The sequence below is a fragment of the Xenopus tropicalis genome, chromosome 3 (assembly GCF_000004195.4).
Source record: "Xenopus tropicalis strain Nigerian chromosome 3, UCB_Xtro_10.0, whole genome shotgun sequence".
Taxonomy (NCBI): Eukaryota; Metazoa; Chordata; class Amphibia; order Anura; family Pipidae; genus Xenopus; species Xenopus tropicalis.
In genome coordinates, this window is record NC_030679.2 from 151,766,109 (window position 1) to 151,784,435 (window position 18,327).

Genomic DNA, 18,327 nt, shown 5'->3' on the forward strand with positions numbered 1-18,327 from the left:
CTGGAACTATAGCGGGGTGACTGCTACCCCAATGTTTCTATATATCTGTAACCTTGTTATGGGCTAAGGGGGCCCAGCCTGAAGGCCAGTGATAAGGCCTGTATTGTTAGTGGAGAAGCTGTGCCTAAAACATTCTCAGGTAACATGGGATATGGGGTCACAGAGGAAATGAAGGGGACCTGCCCCCCATAGGGCCACACAGACAGAAAGATCTGGATAATTTAGAAACACAAAAAAATATTTATGAGGGAATAGATGCGCATAAAGTTGTGTTTAGTTGAGAGATTATTGTTAAGAAGAAATATATATTCACTTGCCCTTGCTATAGTCCCCGGAGACAATCACAGGTGAGACAGAAGGGACAGGTGAGACAGGTGGGACAGAAGGGACAGGTGAGACAGGTGGGACAGAAAGCACAGGTGGGACAGAAGGGACAGGTGAGACAGGTGGGACAGGTGAGACAGGTGGGACAGAAAGCACAGGTGTGACAGAAAGGACAGGTGAGAGAGGTGGGACAGAAGGGACAGGTGAGACAGGTGGGACAGAAGGGACAGGTGAGACAGGTGGGACAGAAAGCACAGGTGGGACAGAAGGGACAGGTGAGACAGGTGGGACAGGTGAGACAGGTGGGACAGAAAGCACAGGTGTGACAGAAAGGACAGGTGAGAGAGGTGGGACAGAAGGGACATGTGAGACAGGTGGGACAGAAGGGACAGGTGAGACAGGTGGGACAGGTGAGACAGGTGGGACAGAAAGCACAGGTGGGACAGAAGGGACAGGTGAGACAGGTGGTACAGGTGAGACAGGTGGGACAGAAGGGACAGGTGGGACAGAAAGCACAGGTGGGACAGGTGAGACAGGTGGGACAGAAAGCACAGGTTGGACAGAAGGGACAGGTGAGACAGGTGGTACAGGTGAGACAGGTGGGACAGAAGGGACAGGTGGGACAGAAAGCACAGGTGAGACAGGTGGGACAGAAGGGACAGGTGAGACAGGTGGGACAGAAAGCACAGGTGGGACAGAAGGGACAGGTGAGACAGGTGGGACAGGTGAGACAGGTGGGACAGAAAGCACAGGTGGGACAGAAGGGACAGGTGAGACAGGTGGGACAGAAAGCACAGGTGGGACAGAAGGGACAGGTGAGACAGGTGGGACAGGTGAGACAGGTGGGACAGAAAGCACAGGTGTGACAGAAAGGACAGGTGAGAGAGGTGGGACAGAAGGGACATGTGAGACAGGTGGGACAGAAGGGACAGGTGAGACAGGTGGGACAGGTGGGACAGGTGAGACAGAAAGCACAGGTGGGACAGAAGGGACAGGTGAGACAGGTGGGACAGGTGAGACAGGTGGGACAGAAAGCACAGGTGTGACAGAAAGGACAGGTGAGAGAGGTGGGACAGAAGGGACATGTGAGACAGGTGGGACAGAAGGGACAGGTGAGACAGGTGGGACAGGTGAGACAGGTGGGACAGAAAGCACAGGTGGGACAGAAGGGACAGGTGAGACAGGTGGTACAGGTGAGACAGGTGGGACAGAAGGGACAGGTGGGACAGAAAGCACAGGTGGGACAGGTGAGACAGGTGGGACAGAAAGCACAGGTTGGACAGAAGGGACAGGTGAGACAGGTGGGACAGAAAGCACAGGTGTGACAGAAAGGACAGGTGAGAGAGGTGGGACAGAAGGGACATGTGAGACAGGTGGGACAGAAGGGACAGGTGAGACAGGTGGGACAGAAGGGACAGGTGGGACAGGTGAGACAGGTGGGACAGAAGGGACAGGTAGGACAGGTGGGACAGAAAGCACAGGTGGGACAGAAGGGACAGGTGAGACAGGTGGGACAGAAAGCACAGGTGGGACAGAAGGGACAGGTGAGACAGGTGGGACAGAAAGCACAGGTGGGACAGAAGGGACAGGTGACACAGGTGGGACAGGTGAGACAGGTGGGACAGGTGAGACAGGTGGGACCAGCGATGCACCTTCCCTTCGGTGTCCTGAATTCCTGGTTATTTATATGAGACCAATCTGTCCTGGCAAAAAGAGACCCATTTTTCAGTGCTGGGCAGGTTTGCTGGGCTGAAACCCGTAGCAACCAATCAGATTTTTGTTTCCATTCTTCATCTTGCAGTTGGCTGTAAAATAAATCAGATCACTGATTGGTTGAAGTGGGTTAGTTGCCGGTGCAGATGAGCCACAGGGTTTAGTTCACTTGGGCACCACCTGTGGGAGAGGGTTGGGCACCCACTTGGTCTTCTCCAGCAGGTCCATCTCTCTGGTTTCTCTTCCGCTCAGGAATATATTTTGTCTCTTTATAAACATTTTTAGTTTCCAGAATGTTCCAGTGGTTCCCTACAGTCTCCTCACGGATCCAATGTGCTCTCTCTGCCTTGTGCGTTGGCCTCCTCATCCTCAATATCATCGTCACTGTGAGCATCAGGAGTGAGTACAACCTTCCTTCATCATCATCATCTTCATCATCAGCGTCATTTCTTAAGCATCATACAGTAGATGACAGAGGAGAATGGAAGAAGTTTATGGTGTCCTTAGCTGTGTTGTCCTCTGCTTTGGATCTAGCGGGGCTTAGAGTAGGTCCTTCTCCTCCTCGCCCGTTGCCTACACAGCTTGCCCTCTAGTTTCTTCATTAATAGAACGATGGCATCTCATAGTCTCTGAAATAGGAAGAAAAGTCCCATTAATATCTTCCAACCTAGACAATGACCCTACACCTGGTCTTTAATATGCTATGGGGAATCCATTGGCCTTCAAGTGAAGTAGAAGTCAACACCAGTAGAAACCAAGGGTGGGAAGTCATGTGATCAGTTCCCCCAAAAGCCTTTGCGTTCCTGTCCCAAACCTGGAATATTGCACCTCCTGCTCCTCTCTGAGATCTTTGTTGTATCATGTTACCGCAATGCCCAATAGGGGCCAATATGTCACACTGAGCTTGGGTTGTCCTTGTATTTATCTCAGAAAACAATGTGCAGTGTCCAAGCCAGGAGCAGAAAAATATCATCTCAGTGACAGGTAAGTGTATTGTACTCCATTTCCCTTTCCGTGTCCCGGAACCCCTTCCTATGCTGATGGTGAGATCCCCTTTCCTCCCCACCCCCAATGTATCACTCATTCCCCCTCTCTTGGTAGGGAACCCCATAACCTGACTACCCTTACAGTAAGGAACCCCTTCCTATGCTGATGGTGAGATCCCCTTTCCTCCCCACCCCCAATGTATCACTCATTCCCCCTCTCTTGGTAGGGAACCCCATAACCTGACTGCCCTTACAGTAAGGAACCCCTTCCTATGCTGATGGTGAGATCCCCTTTCCTCCCAACCCCCAATGAATCACTCATTCCCCCTCTCTGGGTAGGGAACCCCATAACCTGACTGCCCTTACAGTAAGGAACGCCTTCCTATGCTGATGGTGAGATCTCCTTTAGTTAGTCTTGAAAAGGCATATTGCAAGCCATATTGTGATATCTGAACCACAATGAAGCTTGAACCCTTCACATGAGAGACCACCCAACTGGACAACTGGACTACCCACATTAGAGTTGCTATACACCACTCACATATTGATAATTGTAACACCATTTACACCTGTACCCCAGATTTACCGCACACCCCCTGCCCAGAGGACTGGTCCATCTTTGCCGGCAGCTGTTACTACTTCTCCAACGTGGCCGTAACGTGGGAAGAGGCCAAACACGCCTGTCAGAAGAGGAGCTCCAACCTGATTGTGATCAACAGCAAAACTGAGCAGGTATCAATAGAGCCCCCCAAGAGTGGGCCAATGGGCAGAGTTACTGTATCTAAAGAGAGGGGAAGTTATTATGGGGAGAGAAGGGTTAGGGTACATGGTGGGCTTGGAGCAAGAGAGGTTCAGTAACCAACATTGATGGATTAGTAGGTAAAGATGAGAGCAAAGTAAGAAAAGGAGCAATGGGCAGAAAGGAGAAGGACTTGGCATTGGAATATTGGGGTACAGAAATGGACGTGGAAGATGATGAATGCTTTGTATAGTAATAATAATAATAATAATAATGGGTGAATGGAATTGTGGGAGAACATTATGAGGCTGGAGCAGAGCAGTGATGGGGAGCACCATTGCCCCTTGGGTGGGGTGAGCTAAGGAACACTCCATTCTGTTACATTTCTTTCATCAGGACTACGCCATTAAGGTCAGCATGGGGCAATACACTTGGATTGGGCTCACCGAGATTGATGAAGAATGGAAATGGGTGGATGGAACCCCCTATAATCTGAGACAAACGTGAGTCCCAGAGACTGAGTATTTGTGTCTGTGGGATGGGGCTACTGCATATGGGCTGGCAGAACCCCCAGAACATGCTAGACCCAATACCAGTTGGTGAAGCAAAATGTTACTTGGACCTTCATCTCATCCTTCTCACCGTGACCCACCATGTCCCATTATGTCCCTCCGTGTTCCACCATGCCCATCATGTCCCACCATGTCCCGCCATGTCCCACCGTGTCCCACCATGTCCCGCCATGTCCCACCATGTCTCGCCATGTCCCGCCATGTCCCACCATGTCTCGCCATGTCCCGCCATGTCCCGCCGTGTTCGCCATGTCCTGCCATGTCTTACCATGTCCCACCGTGTCCCACCATGTCCTACCATGTCCTACCATGTCCCACCATGTCTTGCCATGTCCCGCCATGTCCCACCGTGTCCCTCCATGTCCCACCATGTCCCTCCGTGTCCCACCATGTCCCACCGTGTCCCAAAGAGTCCCTCCAATTCCTGCCGTGTCCCACCATGTCCCAACAAGTCCCTCCATGTCCCACCATGTCCCATCGTGTCCCACCATGTCCCACCAAGTACCACCATGTCCCGCCATGTCCCACCATATCCCACCCTGTGCCACCATATCTCACCCTGTTCCACACGTCCCACCATTCCTACTATGTCCCTCCATGTCCCACCATGCCACTCCATTTCAATAGATCATTACCTACAGAGATGAATGCTATGAAGTACTGAGTTGGGCTGTGGGCTTCCATGTCTGGCCGTGCCATTGAGTTGCCCACTCAGCTCACAAAGTCTTTATATGAAGTCACTCATTTTATAGGGAGCTGGAACCCAAACCAGGGCTTCTTCAGGTTATTCCATAATGAAGAGAAAGGTCCAAGATTTAGATTTAATAGTGGGAGAACAATCAAGTGTGAACCCCATGTTTCATTACTAATGGAGAACAGTCTTGACAATTATAATGACCCTCCATTTTAGGGGATTGGGGTGCATTTAGGCAAGATGGGCCCATTGTGCCCTACTCTATTGGCTAGTATAAACTGATTTGGCAGCCATGGCCCACACATGACACCATTTATATGGCCTTTCCCTAAACAAACAAATCTATAGAAGCCCATTCATTTCTCTCCCCATTACAGGTACTGGAAAGAGGGGCAACCCAATAACTGGTCCGGCCATCAGCTCCCCGGGGGCGAGGACTGTGCCCAGCTCCAGCTCGGTGGCCAATGGAATGACGAGCACTGCAGCCAGCGATGGCGGTACATCTGTGAGAAGAAGGCAGGAGTCTAATGGAGGGAGCTGAGAGGTCCATGTTGTGCCCAAGGTGGTGCCCAAGAATTGGAATAAAAATGAACTTTATCCCAAACTCTTTATTTCATTTCTACTCTTCAGGCAAAATCATTGGAGCAAAATGACACACAGTCACCTCTCTGTTAACTTTAGGTTGACTTTTAGTATGGCCTAATCTTAGCACCTTTTCAATTGGTCTCACTCAACTGGTTCTCAACCTTCCTAATGCCACGACCCTTTAATACAGTTCCTCATGTTGTGGTGACCCCCAACCATAAAATGATTCCTAAGACCATTGGAGATATGTGTTTTGTGATGGTCTTAGGGGACCCCTGTGAAAGGGTCATTCGACCCCCAAAGGGGCCCCGACCCACAGGTTGAGAACCACTGCTCTAAACAAACAGCATTTTGCACTTTTGCTATTATCGGAACCTTTTTCAGACACAGAAGTCTACATTTCACAATGGGCTGATTACTCTAGATTGGGGATCCCCAACGCAAGACTCCTGGGGGTGTCCAATATAAGCTTCTGCTTTGAGGCCACGGGGAGCAACACCCAAGGGGTTGGGGAGCAACATGTTGCCCCAGAGCCACTGGTTGGGGATCACTGGTCTAGATGTTCCGAATTCCAGGGGTAGCGCTCAGTTGGTATCCAACCAAACCTGGAAGAACTTTTTGAACGATACAATTAACTCTAAATAGTTATATCATGGATTTCATGGGAGGGTCAAATATTGAGTGGAAAAGGTAGATGGGGCGTCTCTAGGAGGGGGGGTTAATCTGTAGCGACTATGAAGGTTCAGTGATGATTTTTCCTTGAGTCTTGTGTGGCACATCGGCCAACAAATGCACAAACACAGTCAAAAATGTACATTTGTACTATACAGAATATCCTTACACTGCCAGGCAACCTAATGGTGTTGGGCCGTTCCATCTGAATGAAGAAGGTCCATACAGAGGAGCCAAAGCTTTTATAGGTCCATCATGGCTCCAAGATGCTTGGGGGTCCAACTGTCAAGCGGTGAAGCAAATCTTTGAGAATTTGGAGATGATGAATTTACCCCCTGAGCTTTGGTCACCACTTCCCTGATTGTGAAAATCCCTTCCATATTTAGCTCCGGACTCGCTTTGGAACCATAAGAAGGTTGGCCGGTGGTTTTATGTGAAGTGTAAAAACCACAGAGAAACAGAATATTTTTCCGAGGAAAAGGGAAACTTTCTCACTGTGTCAGCCCAAATCCTCCGGTGCAACATTTCATGTGTTTACCCACAATGCATTATTCTGTCCCATGATTTTGATTTTGAAACAAAAATGATTCTTTTTGCTCCTGTATCTATTGGAAAAGAAATGACCCAATAACATCCCTGCGGGGCGGGGCGTGAGTAAGTGAGTGGCGCTGTCAGTATTCGGTGTGACCCATTCCCCCCCATACAGAGCAGCTTCAGCTCTTGGGGGTCGGTGGGTCCCTCACATGAACCCCTCACTTTAGCTCTTTCCCCAACATTTCATTGGATTAGGTCAGGACTGGGACTTGGCCATACCCCAAAGTCACTTTATTCCCCTGTAACCAGTCTTTGGTAGAACCACTTGTGTGTTTAGGATGGGAGTCTCGCTGCGTGACCCACTGTCACGGACAGATGTCTTGATAATTTCCTTTAGAATTCTCCTTTAGAACCCTCCCAGCACCACGTTCCACAGATACAGGGATAAGGCTTTCCTCATTTAGTTCTATTTTGGCTTCATCCATCCACAAAACACTCTCCCAGTCTCCTTCTAGTTTGTCACATGATCTGTAGCCAACTGTTGGGGCTCAGCAATATTTTTGGGGTTAGAGAGCAGTGGCTTTCTCCTTTCCCCCCTGCAATACACCCCATTGCTGCTCAGGGTTCCCGATGGTGGGACTCATCAACATTGGCCAATGTGAGACCTTCAGTTGCTTAGAAGTTCCCCTGGGTTCCTTAGTAAGCTCTTTGACTATTAGGCGCCACCTTGCAGTTGGACTTGTCTTCAATGGTCGACCACTTCTGGGCAGGGTAACCACGGGCTTGAATTCCCCCCATTTGTACACAATCTGTCTGACTGCTGATTGGTGGAGGCCAAACCCTTTAGTCCCAACTTTATGGGCATCAACAAGTCTTTGTTTTCTGAGCTCCTCAGACACTTCTATATATCCCATGATAACCCTAAGGATTCACTTACTTTTGCCCCACACAGAGATGTTATTGGATCATTTTTGTTCAATAAATACAGGAGCAAATAGAATATTTCTTGTTTCATTGGGTTTTCACACACCTACTGTAGCCAAAGGCCAATGCTGCTCTATAAATATGGGATAAAAACCCAAACCCCAGTGGCTTCTCCCATACAAACGGCGCCATTGCGTTCCTCCTGTTACCAACGAGCAGTCGCCATCTTGGAACTGAGAAGATACCAACAGCCAAGTCTTTGTTTGTGGCTCCCAACATTTATATCTATTGATTAGTGATAAAGGCCCAGTGCCCCCAGTTTTTATCTTGCAGTACAAGTATGTGACCTCTAAACCAGAATGCTTGGAGTTTTCTGGATAAGGGGGTCTTAATTTGGTCTATATGTAAGTGGTTAAGGGTCCCACTCATAGGCCATTTATAAAGATCATTTTATCATTTCTCCCTTTCTATATTTCCCCTCTCCCCCCATTTGTCTCTCTACTCCCCGAACCCCCTTTCCCTTCCCCTCTCCCCCCATTTGTCTCTCTACTCCCGAACCCCTTTCCCTTCCCCTCTCCCCCCATTTGTCTCTCTACTCCCCGAACCCCCTTTCCCTTCCCCTCTCCCCCCATTTGTCTCTCTACTCCCTGAACCCCCTTTCCCTTCCCCTCTCCCCCCATTTGTCTCTCTCTGCTCCCCGAACCCCTTTCCCTTCCCCTCTCCCCCATTTGTCTCTCTACTCCCTGAACCCCCTTTCCCTTCCCCTCTTCCCCCCATTTGTCTCCTCTACTCCCCAAACCCCCTTCCTTCCCCTCTCCCCCCATTTGTCTCTCTACTCCCTGAACCCCCTTCCCCCTCTCCCCCCCATTTGTCTCTCTACTCCCCGAACCCCCTTTCCCTTCCCCTCTCCCCCCATTTGTCTCTCTACTCCCCGAACCCCCTTTCCCTTCCCCTCTCCCCCCATTTGTCTCTCTGCTCCCCAAACCCCCTTTCCCTTCCCCTCTCCCCCCATTTGTCTCTCTACTCCCCGAACCCCCTTTCCCTTCCCCTCTCCCCCCATTTGTCTCTCTACTCCCCGAACCCCCTTTCCCTTCCCCTCTCCCCCCATTTGTCTCTCTACTCCCTGAACCCCTTCCCCTTCCCCTCTCCCCCCATTTGTCTCTCTACTTCCCCGAACCCCCTTTCCCTTCCCCTCTCCCCCATTTGTCTCTCTACTCCCCAACCCCCTTTCCCTTCCCGTCTCCCCCCATTTGTCTCTCTACTCCCTGAACCCCCTTTCCCTTCCCCTCTCCCCCCATTTGTCTCTCTACTCCCCGAACCCCCTTTCCCTTCCCCTCTCCCCCCATTTGTCTCTCTACTCCCTGAACCCCCTTTCCCTCCCTCTCCCCCATTTGTCTCTCTACTCCCCGAACCCCTTCCCTTCCCCTCCCCCCATTTGTCTTTCTACTCCCTGAACCCCCTTTCCCTTCCCCTCTCCCCATTTGTCTCTCTACTCCCTGAACCCCCTTTCCCTTCCCCTCTCCCCCCATTTGTCTCTCTACTCCCCGAACCCCCTTTCCCTTCCCCTCTCCCCCCATTTGTCTCTCTACTCCCTGAACCCCCTTTCCCTTCCCCTCTCCCCCATTTGTCTCTCTACTCCCCGAACCCCCTTTCCCTTCCCCTCTCTCCTTCTGTCTCTCATCCACTCTCTTTTCCCTTTCCCTCTTCTCCACACTTCTATATTTCTCCTGTATTATAAGGGATAATGTACCCCCTACTGTAAATGATAAGGATATATTATTATTATATTAGCCTGTTTCAATAAATTACTTGGTCTTGATTGGACATTCCCTTGGTTCCAGAAAGCACTTGCACCCTATAATCAGAATGTCGTTGGCCCCTGAGCTCCATTTATGACAGATACACATCACTGAGCCCTGTTTATAGGATATAATATATAATTGGGGGATAATAGAAAGGCAGGGGGTGTGAGTAGATGCCACTGCTAAAGCAAAGCCCCCCCCCCCGGCCTTCCTTCCTTCCTCTCAGAGACGTGGGATGGGGCGATGGGTGCTAAATAGCAGGTTATTTTTGGAGGCTTGTGAAATCCTTTGCACGCTCTTAGTAAGGTTAAATATGTTAAAGGGGAACCTGTCACCCTAAGAAATAATCCCCTATTTATTTCTATCACGTTAGCTGAGCAAAATAAACTTACACTGTATAAATATTATAAATCTTGTTTCCTTCAGTCTTGGAATTACACAATCACAGCCAGCTGGCGGCTGCCATTTTGTGAGTAAGGAAAGCTTTGTATCAGGCCAAAATCTTGTTTATGTGCCCGAATGGGGGCCTGATGCCCCGCCCATGCACAGGATGTACCATTAGATGGGGAGGGGAGTGTAAAGTCAAGATATTTGTCTGCCCCCCCTCTGTACCTAAGGTATAGAGGCGGGGCAGCCTATATGATTGACAGCTCATTGGGGGGGTGCTAAATATACACTGGGGAGTTCCTACTGCCTCATACTCCTATGGGAGGTGTCGTCCCTATTGATTACGCTCTCATTTCAATACATTTATTGTGAGCAGAAGCACTGCCACCGCCAACATACAGAAGTCATCTGATTGGTCCACGGGGGGTTTCGAACGTCGAGGGAAGATGATGGTCGGGGTTCCAACTGGAAACCAGTGAGTCCATATCTTTTACCCTTCTATATTTAAATACGTTCTCTCAAAAGATGTCCTTTGTCTCCTGTAGGTGAGGGACTTCATTAAACTGGTACAGCCCCCCAGGGTGATTTCATTGGCCAAGCTAATTCCCAAACAAGCCTTCATTGGCCAAGCTAATGCCCAAACAAGCCTTCATTGGCCAAGCTAATGCCCAAACAAGCCTTCATTGGCCAAGCTAATGCCCAAACTAGCCTTCATTGGCCAAGCTAATGCCCAAACTAGCCTTCATTGGCCAAGTTAATGCCCAAACTAGCCTTCATTGGCCAAGTTAATGCCCAAACTAGCCTTCATTGGCCAAGCTAATGCCCAAACAAGCCTTCATTGGCCAAGCTAATGCCCAAACAAGCTTTCATTGGCCAAGCTAATGCCCAAACAAGCCTTCATATGTCAAGCTAATGCCCAAACTAGCCTTCATTGGCCAAGCTAATGCCCAAACTAGCCTTCATTGGCCAAGTTAATGCCCAAACTAGCCTTCATTGGCCAAGCTAATGCCCAAACAAGCCTTCACTGGCCAAGCTAATGCCCAAACTAGCCTTCATTGGCTAAGCTAATGCCCAAACAAGCCTTCATTGGCCAAGCTAATGCCTAAACAAGCCTTCATTGGCCAAGCTAATGCCCAAACAAGCCTTCACTGGCCAAGCTAATGCCCAAACTAGCCTTCATTGGCCAAGCTAATGCCTAAACAAGCCTTCATTGGCCAAGCTAATGCCCAAACAAGCCTTCACTGGCCAAGCTAATGCCCAAACAAGCCTTCACTGGCCAAGCTAATGCCCAAACTAGCATTCATTGGCCATGTGAATGCCCAAACAAGCCGTCATTGGCCAAGCTAATGCTCATACAAGCCTTCATTGGCCAAGCTAATGCCCAAACAAGCCTTCATTGGCCAAGCTAATACCCAAACAAGCCTTCATTGGCCAAGTTAATGCCCAAACTAGCCTTCATTGGCCAAGCTAATGCCCAAACTAGCCTTCATTGGCCAAGCTAATGCCCAAACTAGCCTTCATTGGCCAAGCTAATGCCCAAGCAAGCCTTCATTGGCCAAGCTAATGCCCAAACAAGCCTTCAGTGGCCAAGCTAATGCCCAAACTAGCCTTCATTGGCCAAGCTAATGCCCAAACTAGCCATCATTGGCCAAGCTAATGCCCAAACAAGCCTTCATTGGCCAAGCTAATGCCCAAACTAGCCTTCATTGGCCAAGCTAATTTTTTTAAAGAAAAGTTGTAGGGTTTCCTTTACTGAAAGGAGAAGTGGGAGGAGGAGATTGGAGAGGGAAGGGATATTCATTTCTACAGCCTAATACGGTTAGAGATACAGAGACGGGGCAACTGTCAGCTTGGGCTGCTGGTCATTGGGGCCTGGTAAGTCTGTCTCAGGTAATTATTTGCCTCAAAATTTTAGAGGTTTCAGATTTTTTCGATGTTTTTTCTCACATGGACATTTCCATTGGAGGGTGGGAGGGGTGAGATAAAACTAATTAAAGATACATTTTTGAAAATGGTAAAATAAACAAAAATATAAATAAAAGAGAATTCTTATAGTTACCCGTGGGAAATGAGAGAAATACCTACAGCCATGTCTGCGTTATATTAGCAAGAATGGGGCATATTCTACTCACTAGCGCTAAACGGATTCTCTCAGTAGGATTATAATTCTATTAATTACCTTTCAGCTTCTACATATAAAGATGGTTTTGGGGTTACGACATTTCCCCTTTAATGTTTTTTACAGGACTGTTCTGGATCATGGATAACGAATATGAGAACTTTCACATGCAAGAAGATCAGCATTCTAAAGCAAGAATTTCCCTTGGTACAGGAACGAGCGGTAGGTCCTTAAATAAGAAGCCTGAGTGTGGGGGGGGGGCGAGCAAAGTTGTGTCAAAATGACAGAAACCCAAAGTCCTTCAGTTCCTGCCGGGAGCGGGTCTGCTGCCAGTTTGCCAATGTGCAGTAAGCGTGGGGTAGTACTCATATTGTTTTTGTTGACCCTCTTCTCCGCTTACAGAGCTAGTTTACTGTTTTTCTTTTAAATAAATATTGAAAAACATATACCCCCCTGATGCCTCAATTGGTGTTATTTTATTGGTATTTATTTTGGTTGTTAAAACTTAGCAGTAACGGTTTCATTTCCCACCCTAGGCTTATAGTGAGAGACAGAGGGCAGCGGCACCACAAATACATTAATTACAGTGAGAGACAGAGGGCAGTGGCACCACAAATTCATTAATTACAGTGAGAGACAGAGGGTGGCAGCACCACAAATACATTAATTACAGTGAGAGATAGAGGGTGGCAGCGCCACAAATTCATTAATTACAGTGAGAGACAGAGGGTGGCGGCACCACAAATACATTAATTACAGTGAGAGATAGAGGGCAGTGGCACCACAAATACATTAATTACAGTGAGACAGAGGGCAGTGGCACCACAAATACATTAATTACAGTGAGAGACAGAGGGCAGCGGCACCACAAATACATTAATTACAGTGAGAGACAGAGGGCAGTGGCACCACAAATTCATTAATTACAGTGAGAGACAGAGGGTGGCAGCACCACAAATACATTAATTACAGTGAGAGATAGAGGGTGGTAGCGCCACAAATTCATTAATTACAGTGAGAGACAGAGGGTGGAGGCACCACAAATACATTAATTACAGTGAGAGATAGAGGGCAGTGGCACCACAAATACATTAATTACAGTGAGACAGAGGGCAGTGGCACCACAAATACATTAATTACAGTGAGAGACAGAGGGTGGCGGCACCACAAATACATTAATTACAGTGAGAGATAGAGGGCAGTGGCACCACAAATACATTAATTACAGTGAGACAGAGGGCAGTGGCACCACAAATACATTAATTACAGTAAGAGACAGAGGGCAGCGGCATCACAAATACATTATTACAGTGAGAGAAAGAGGGCAGCGGCACCACAAATACATTAATTACAGTGAGACAGAGGGCAGCGGCACCACAAATACATTAATTACAGTAAGAGACAGAGGGCAGCGGCATCACAAATACATTATTACAGTGAGAGAAAGAGGGCAGCGGCACCACAAATACATTAATTACAGTGAGAGATAGAGGGCAGTGGCACCACAAATACATTAATTACAGTGAGAGACAGAGGGCAGCGGCGCCACAAATACATTAATTACAGTGAGACAGAGGGCAGTGGCATCACAAATACATTAATTACAGTGAGAGACAGAGGGCAGTGGCACCACAAATACATTAATTACAGTGAGAAACAGAGGGCAGTGGCACCACAAATACATTAATTACAGTGAGACAGGGGGCAGCGGCACCACAAATACATTAATTACAGTGAGAGACAGAGGGCAGCAGCGCCACAAATACATTAATTACAGTGAGACAGAGGGCAGCGGCATCATAAATACATTAATTACAGTGAGAGACAGAGGGCAGCAGCACCACAAATACATTAATTACAGTGAGAAACAGAGGGCAGCGGCACCACAAATACAATCATTACAGTGAGAAACAGAGGGCAGAGGCGCCAAAAATACAGTAATTACCATGAGATACAGAGGGCAGCGGCATGCCAAATAGCCAATCACAGCCCTTTATGGTGCTTGTGTTGCTCCCCAAGTCTTTTTACATTTGGCTGTGGCTCACGAGTAAGAAAGGTTGGGGCCCCCTGCTTTAATGAATCAGATGAGTGCAGGATTGGCCAGCCTGTGAATGACTTTGTCATCTCTCTTCTCTCCCGAACCTCCTCAGTCCCTAGGATGCCCCAGTCGGTCCCCACATGCACCCTGCGCCTCCTCTGTGGACTCTCCGCCCTCTGCGCTGTTATCCTCATCCTCAATATTGTAGTCACCTTCACAAGTAAGTAGGGTCCCCCCATTGTCACTGCACATACCTTGGGCACTACCACGTCCACTGTGACACAGCCACACCCATTTTGGCACTACCACGTCCACTGTGACACAGCCACACCCATTTTGGCACTACCACGTCCACTGTGACACAGCCACACCCATTTTGACACTACCATGTCCACTGTGACACAGCCACACCCATTTTGACACTACCATGTTCACTGTGACACAGCCACACCCATTTTGACACTACCATGTTCACTGTGACACAGCCACACCCATTTTGACACTACCACGTCCACTGTGACACAGCCACACCCATTTTGACACTACCATGTTCACTGTGACACAGCCACACCCATTTTGACACTACCATGTCCACTGTGACACAGCCACACCCATTTTGACACTACCACGTCCACTGTGACACAGCCACACCCATTTTGACACTACCATGTTCACTGTGACACAGCCACACCCATTTTGACACTACCATGTTCACTGTGACACAGCCACACCCATTTTGACACTACCACGTCGACTGTGACACAGCCACTCCCATTTTGGCACTACCACGTCCACTGTGACACAGCCACACCCATTTTGACACTACCACATCCACTGTGACACAGCCACACCCATTTTGGCACGACCACGTCCACTGTGACACAGCCACACCCATTTTGACATGACCACTTCCACTGTGACACAGCCACACCCATTTTGACACGACCACTTCCACTGTGACACAGCCACACCCATTTTGACACTACCACGCCCATTGTGACACAGCCACACCCATTTTGACACGGCCACACCCAATCTGATGCAACCACAACTTTATTTTGACAGAACCGCAAATTTTCTGCAGTGAAATGTTGCTGGCGTTTCATGAAAAAAATGACCAATGGCAAAATGCAGAATTTCGCTACGAAGCCATGGTGGCAAAAAAAATTGCTCCTCATTATTAATAATAATAATAATACTTTATCTAATTGAATGGCATCAAACCCTTGGTATTTTTATATCACTTGACTCTGGGGGTTTGGGCAGATGTGAATGCCGGGGGGGGGTATTATACAGACTGTGCTTCTCCTTACAAGTTGTGCCTATGGGGATTCACTTTGCGTGGGACGTAGCTAAGGGATTATGGGAAAGCAAACGGCCAATACAGACATTCCCCATAGTCCTAATGATTCACCAAGGAAGTGTAGGGACCCCAAAAGAATTGGGCCCCTCCAGGATTAGTTCCCCTTTAGACAGGCACCATGAGGGTGGCCTTATGAGATTTGGACACCTAAAGGTGGTCCTGGGTGTTTATGTGTGAAAAGGGAGTTTCCCTGCAAGTTAACAGCCACCACTAGATGTCGCTGTGCTAAAAGTATAAAAGGGAATGACTCCCAGTTTCAGCAGGTCTTCGTCCTGGGACTGCTTCTTGTAAAGAAGCGTATAACAGGCTTGTGTTCTAGTACAGGAGGTACTGTAACAGGTCACTCTAGGAGTGACAGGCAGGCTAGAGAGAACGGGCAGTGATCGCCCCGACAGGAGAGAGAGGGGTTAAGACCCCCCAGCACTCATGGCTGGAGTTCAGGACCTGTAGTGTAGTAAGAGGAGCCAAGTCAGCACCTGGGAGTGTTCCCAGTGAAGGGGCCCTACGCGTGGACCGGGGTGAGTTCCTAGGTGGAAGCATCCGGCGGGAGTACCGGGGGTAGCCCAAAGAGAGAGTGTGTGACTTGAGCCGTCTGTGTGACATCCTCTGAAGTGTTCTGCCTGCATCAATAAACAAGTTCATCTGGTTCACCATTTTAACCAGTGTCTTGGTGGTTCATATACTGAGGATCCTCAACTGCCTGGTAAGCAGCTACCCCAAGGGAGGGGCAAGGTACCGGGAGTTGCTGGGAGTCCGGGTCCAAGGAGGACCTCATAGAGTTTTCCCAGGGAGGATACATATAGTTCTACCTATACCTACCCTGGGTGGAGGCACGCCATTCATTTATATTACACCTGTCCCCCATAATAAGCGGGGGCTCAGGGCTCCTGTAGCGCCACACGCAGGTGATTGCGTGTTAAAAGTACAACCGTAGCCAAAATAGGGTTACAGAAGGTTGTGCCGACTCCTCTATTATCTGCACATTGACCTTTTCTCCTGTTTCACTTATTTTTTATTGGACTCCCACCCAGAGTGCTCCGGTGTAGTTAAGACAGAAGTGACCTCCCTCCCAGGTAACGTTCCAGAGCGTCCAAATGGTGGGAACATAGACATGTCCGCTCTCCCTGGTAATTTGATCTATTTGTAAGTGGTTATGGGTCCCACTTATTGGCCAGTTGTCCCATTTGTCTCTCTACTCCCTGAACTGTCTCTCTCCTTCTGTCTCTCATCCCCTCTCCTTTCCTTTTCTATTCCCCCCTCCAACTGTTTGGCCTTACTCCCCCCCATCCTCCCTCTGCTCTCCCCTTCTATATTTCCCCTCTCCCCCCATTTGTCTCTCTACTCCCCGAACCCCCTTTCCCTTCCCCTCTCCCCCCATATGTCTCTCTGCTCCCCGAACCCCCTTTCCCTTCCCCTCTCCCCCCATATGTCTCTCTGCTCCCCGAACCACCTTCCCTTCCCCTCTCCCCCATATGTCTCTCTACTCCCCGAACCCCCTTTCCCTTCCCCTCTCCCCCCATATGTCTCTCTACTCCCCGAACCCCCTTTCCTTTCCCCTCTCCCCCCATATGTCTCTCTGCTCCCCAAACCCCCTTTCCCTTCCCCTCTCCCCCCATTTGTCTCTCTACTCCCCAAACCCCCTTTCCCTTCCCCTCTCTCCTTCTGTCTCTCATCCCCTCTCCTTTCCTTTTCTATTCCCCCCCCCCAACTGTTTCGCCTTACTCCCCCCATCCTCCCTCTTCTCCCCCCTTCTATATTTCCCCTCTCCCCCCATTTGTCTCTCTACTCCCCGAACCCCCTTTCCCTTCCCCTCTCTCCTTCTGTCTCTCATCCCCTCTCCTTTCCTTTTCTATTCCCCCCCCCAACTGTTTCGCTTTACTCCCCCCCATCCTTCCTCTTCTCCCCCCTTCTATATTTCCCCGAACCCCCATTTGTCTCCCCGAACCCCCTCTCCCCTCATTTGTCTCTCTGCTCCCCGAACCCCCTTTCCCTTCCCCTCTCCCCCCATTTGTCTCTCTACTCCCCGAACCCCCTTTCCCTCTCTCCTTTTGTCTCTCATCCCCTCTCCTTTCCTTTCTATTCCCCCCCCCCAACTGTTTGGCCTTACTCCCCCCCATCCTCCCCCCCTTCTATATTTCCCCTCTCCCCCTATTTGTCTCTCTACTCCCCGAACCCCTTTCCCTTCCCCTCTCTCCTTCTGTCTCTCATCCCCTCTCCTTTCCTTTTCTATTCCCCCCCCAACTGTTTGGCCTTACTCCCCCCCCCATCCTCCCTCTTCCCCCCCTTCTATATTTCCCCTCTCCCCCCATTTGTCTCTCTACTCCCCGAACCCCCTTTCCCTTCCCCTCTCTCCTTTTGTCTCTCATCCCCTCTCCTTTCCTTTTCTATTCCCCCCCCCAACTGTTTGGCCTTACTCCCCCCCATCCTCCCTCTTCTCCCCATTCTATATTTCCCCTCTCCCCCCATTTGTCTCTCTACTCCCCGAACCCCCTTTCCCTTCCCCTCTCCCCCCATTTGTCTCTCTACTCCCCGAACCCCCTTTCCCTCTCTACTTCTGTCTCTCATCCCCTCTCCTTTCCTTTTCTATTCCCCCCCAACTGTTTGGCCTTACTCCCCCCCATCCTCCCTCTTCTCCCCACTTCTATATTTCCCCTCTCCCCCCATTTGTCTCTCTACTCCCCGAACCCCCTTTCCCTTCCCCTCTCCCCTTCTGTCTCTCATCCCCTCTCCTTTCCTTTTCTATTCCCCCCCCCAACTGTTTCGCTTTACTCCCCCCCATCCTTCCTCTTCTCCCCCCTTCTATATTTCCCCGAACCCCCCATTTGTCTCCCCGAACCCCCTCTCCCCTCATTTGTCTCTCTGCTCCCCGAACCCC

The 18,327-nt window shown here is 49.5% G+C and overlaps 1 protein-coding gene across 1 annotated transcript; it reads left to right on the plus strand.

The window, feature by feature from the left end:
* The first annotated feature begins 94 nt into the window (after positions 1-94).
* LOC100488747 (asialoglycoprotein receptor 2) lies at positions 95-5,644 on the plus strand. Its single transcript, XM_031899614.1, has 6 exons — positions 95-139; positions 2,323-2,436; positions 2,968-3,021; positions 3,604-3,755; positions 4,159-4,265; positions 5,406-5,644. The coding sequence occupies exons 2-6, from the start codon at positions 2,331-2,333 to the stop codon at positions 5,554-5,556; spliced, it is 570 nt and encodes a 189-aa protein (XP_031755474.1). The 5' UTR covers positions 95-139; positions 2,323-2,330; the 3' UTR covers positions 5,557-5,644.
* The last annotated feature ends 12,683 nt before the right edge of the window (positions 5,645-18,327 follow it).

Bases quoted from the DNA above. Each gene is read 5' to 3' on its own strand.
- LOC100488747 (XM_031899614.1), top strand. From the start codon at position 2,331: ATGTTCCAGTGGTTCCCTACAGTCTCCTCACGGATCCAATGTGCTCTC. The intron at 3,022-3,603 runs GTAAGTGTATTG...CCTGTACCCCAG, and splicing joins AAATATCATCTCAGTGACAG to ATTTACCGCACACCCCCTGC. The intron at 3,756-4,158 runs GTATCAATAGAG...TTCTTTCATCAG, and splicing joins TCAACAGCAAAACTGAGCAG to GACTACGCCATTAAGGTCAG.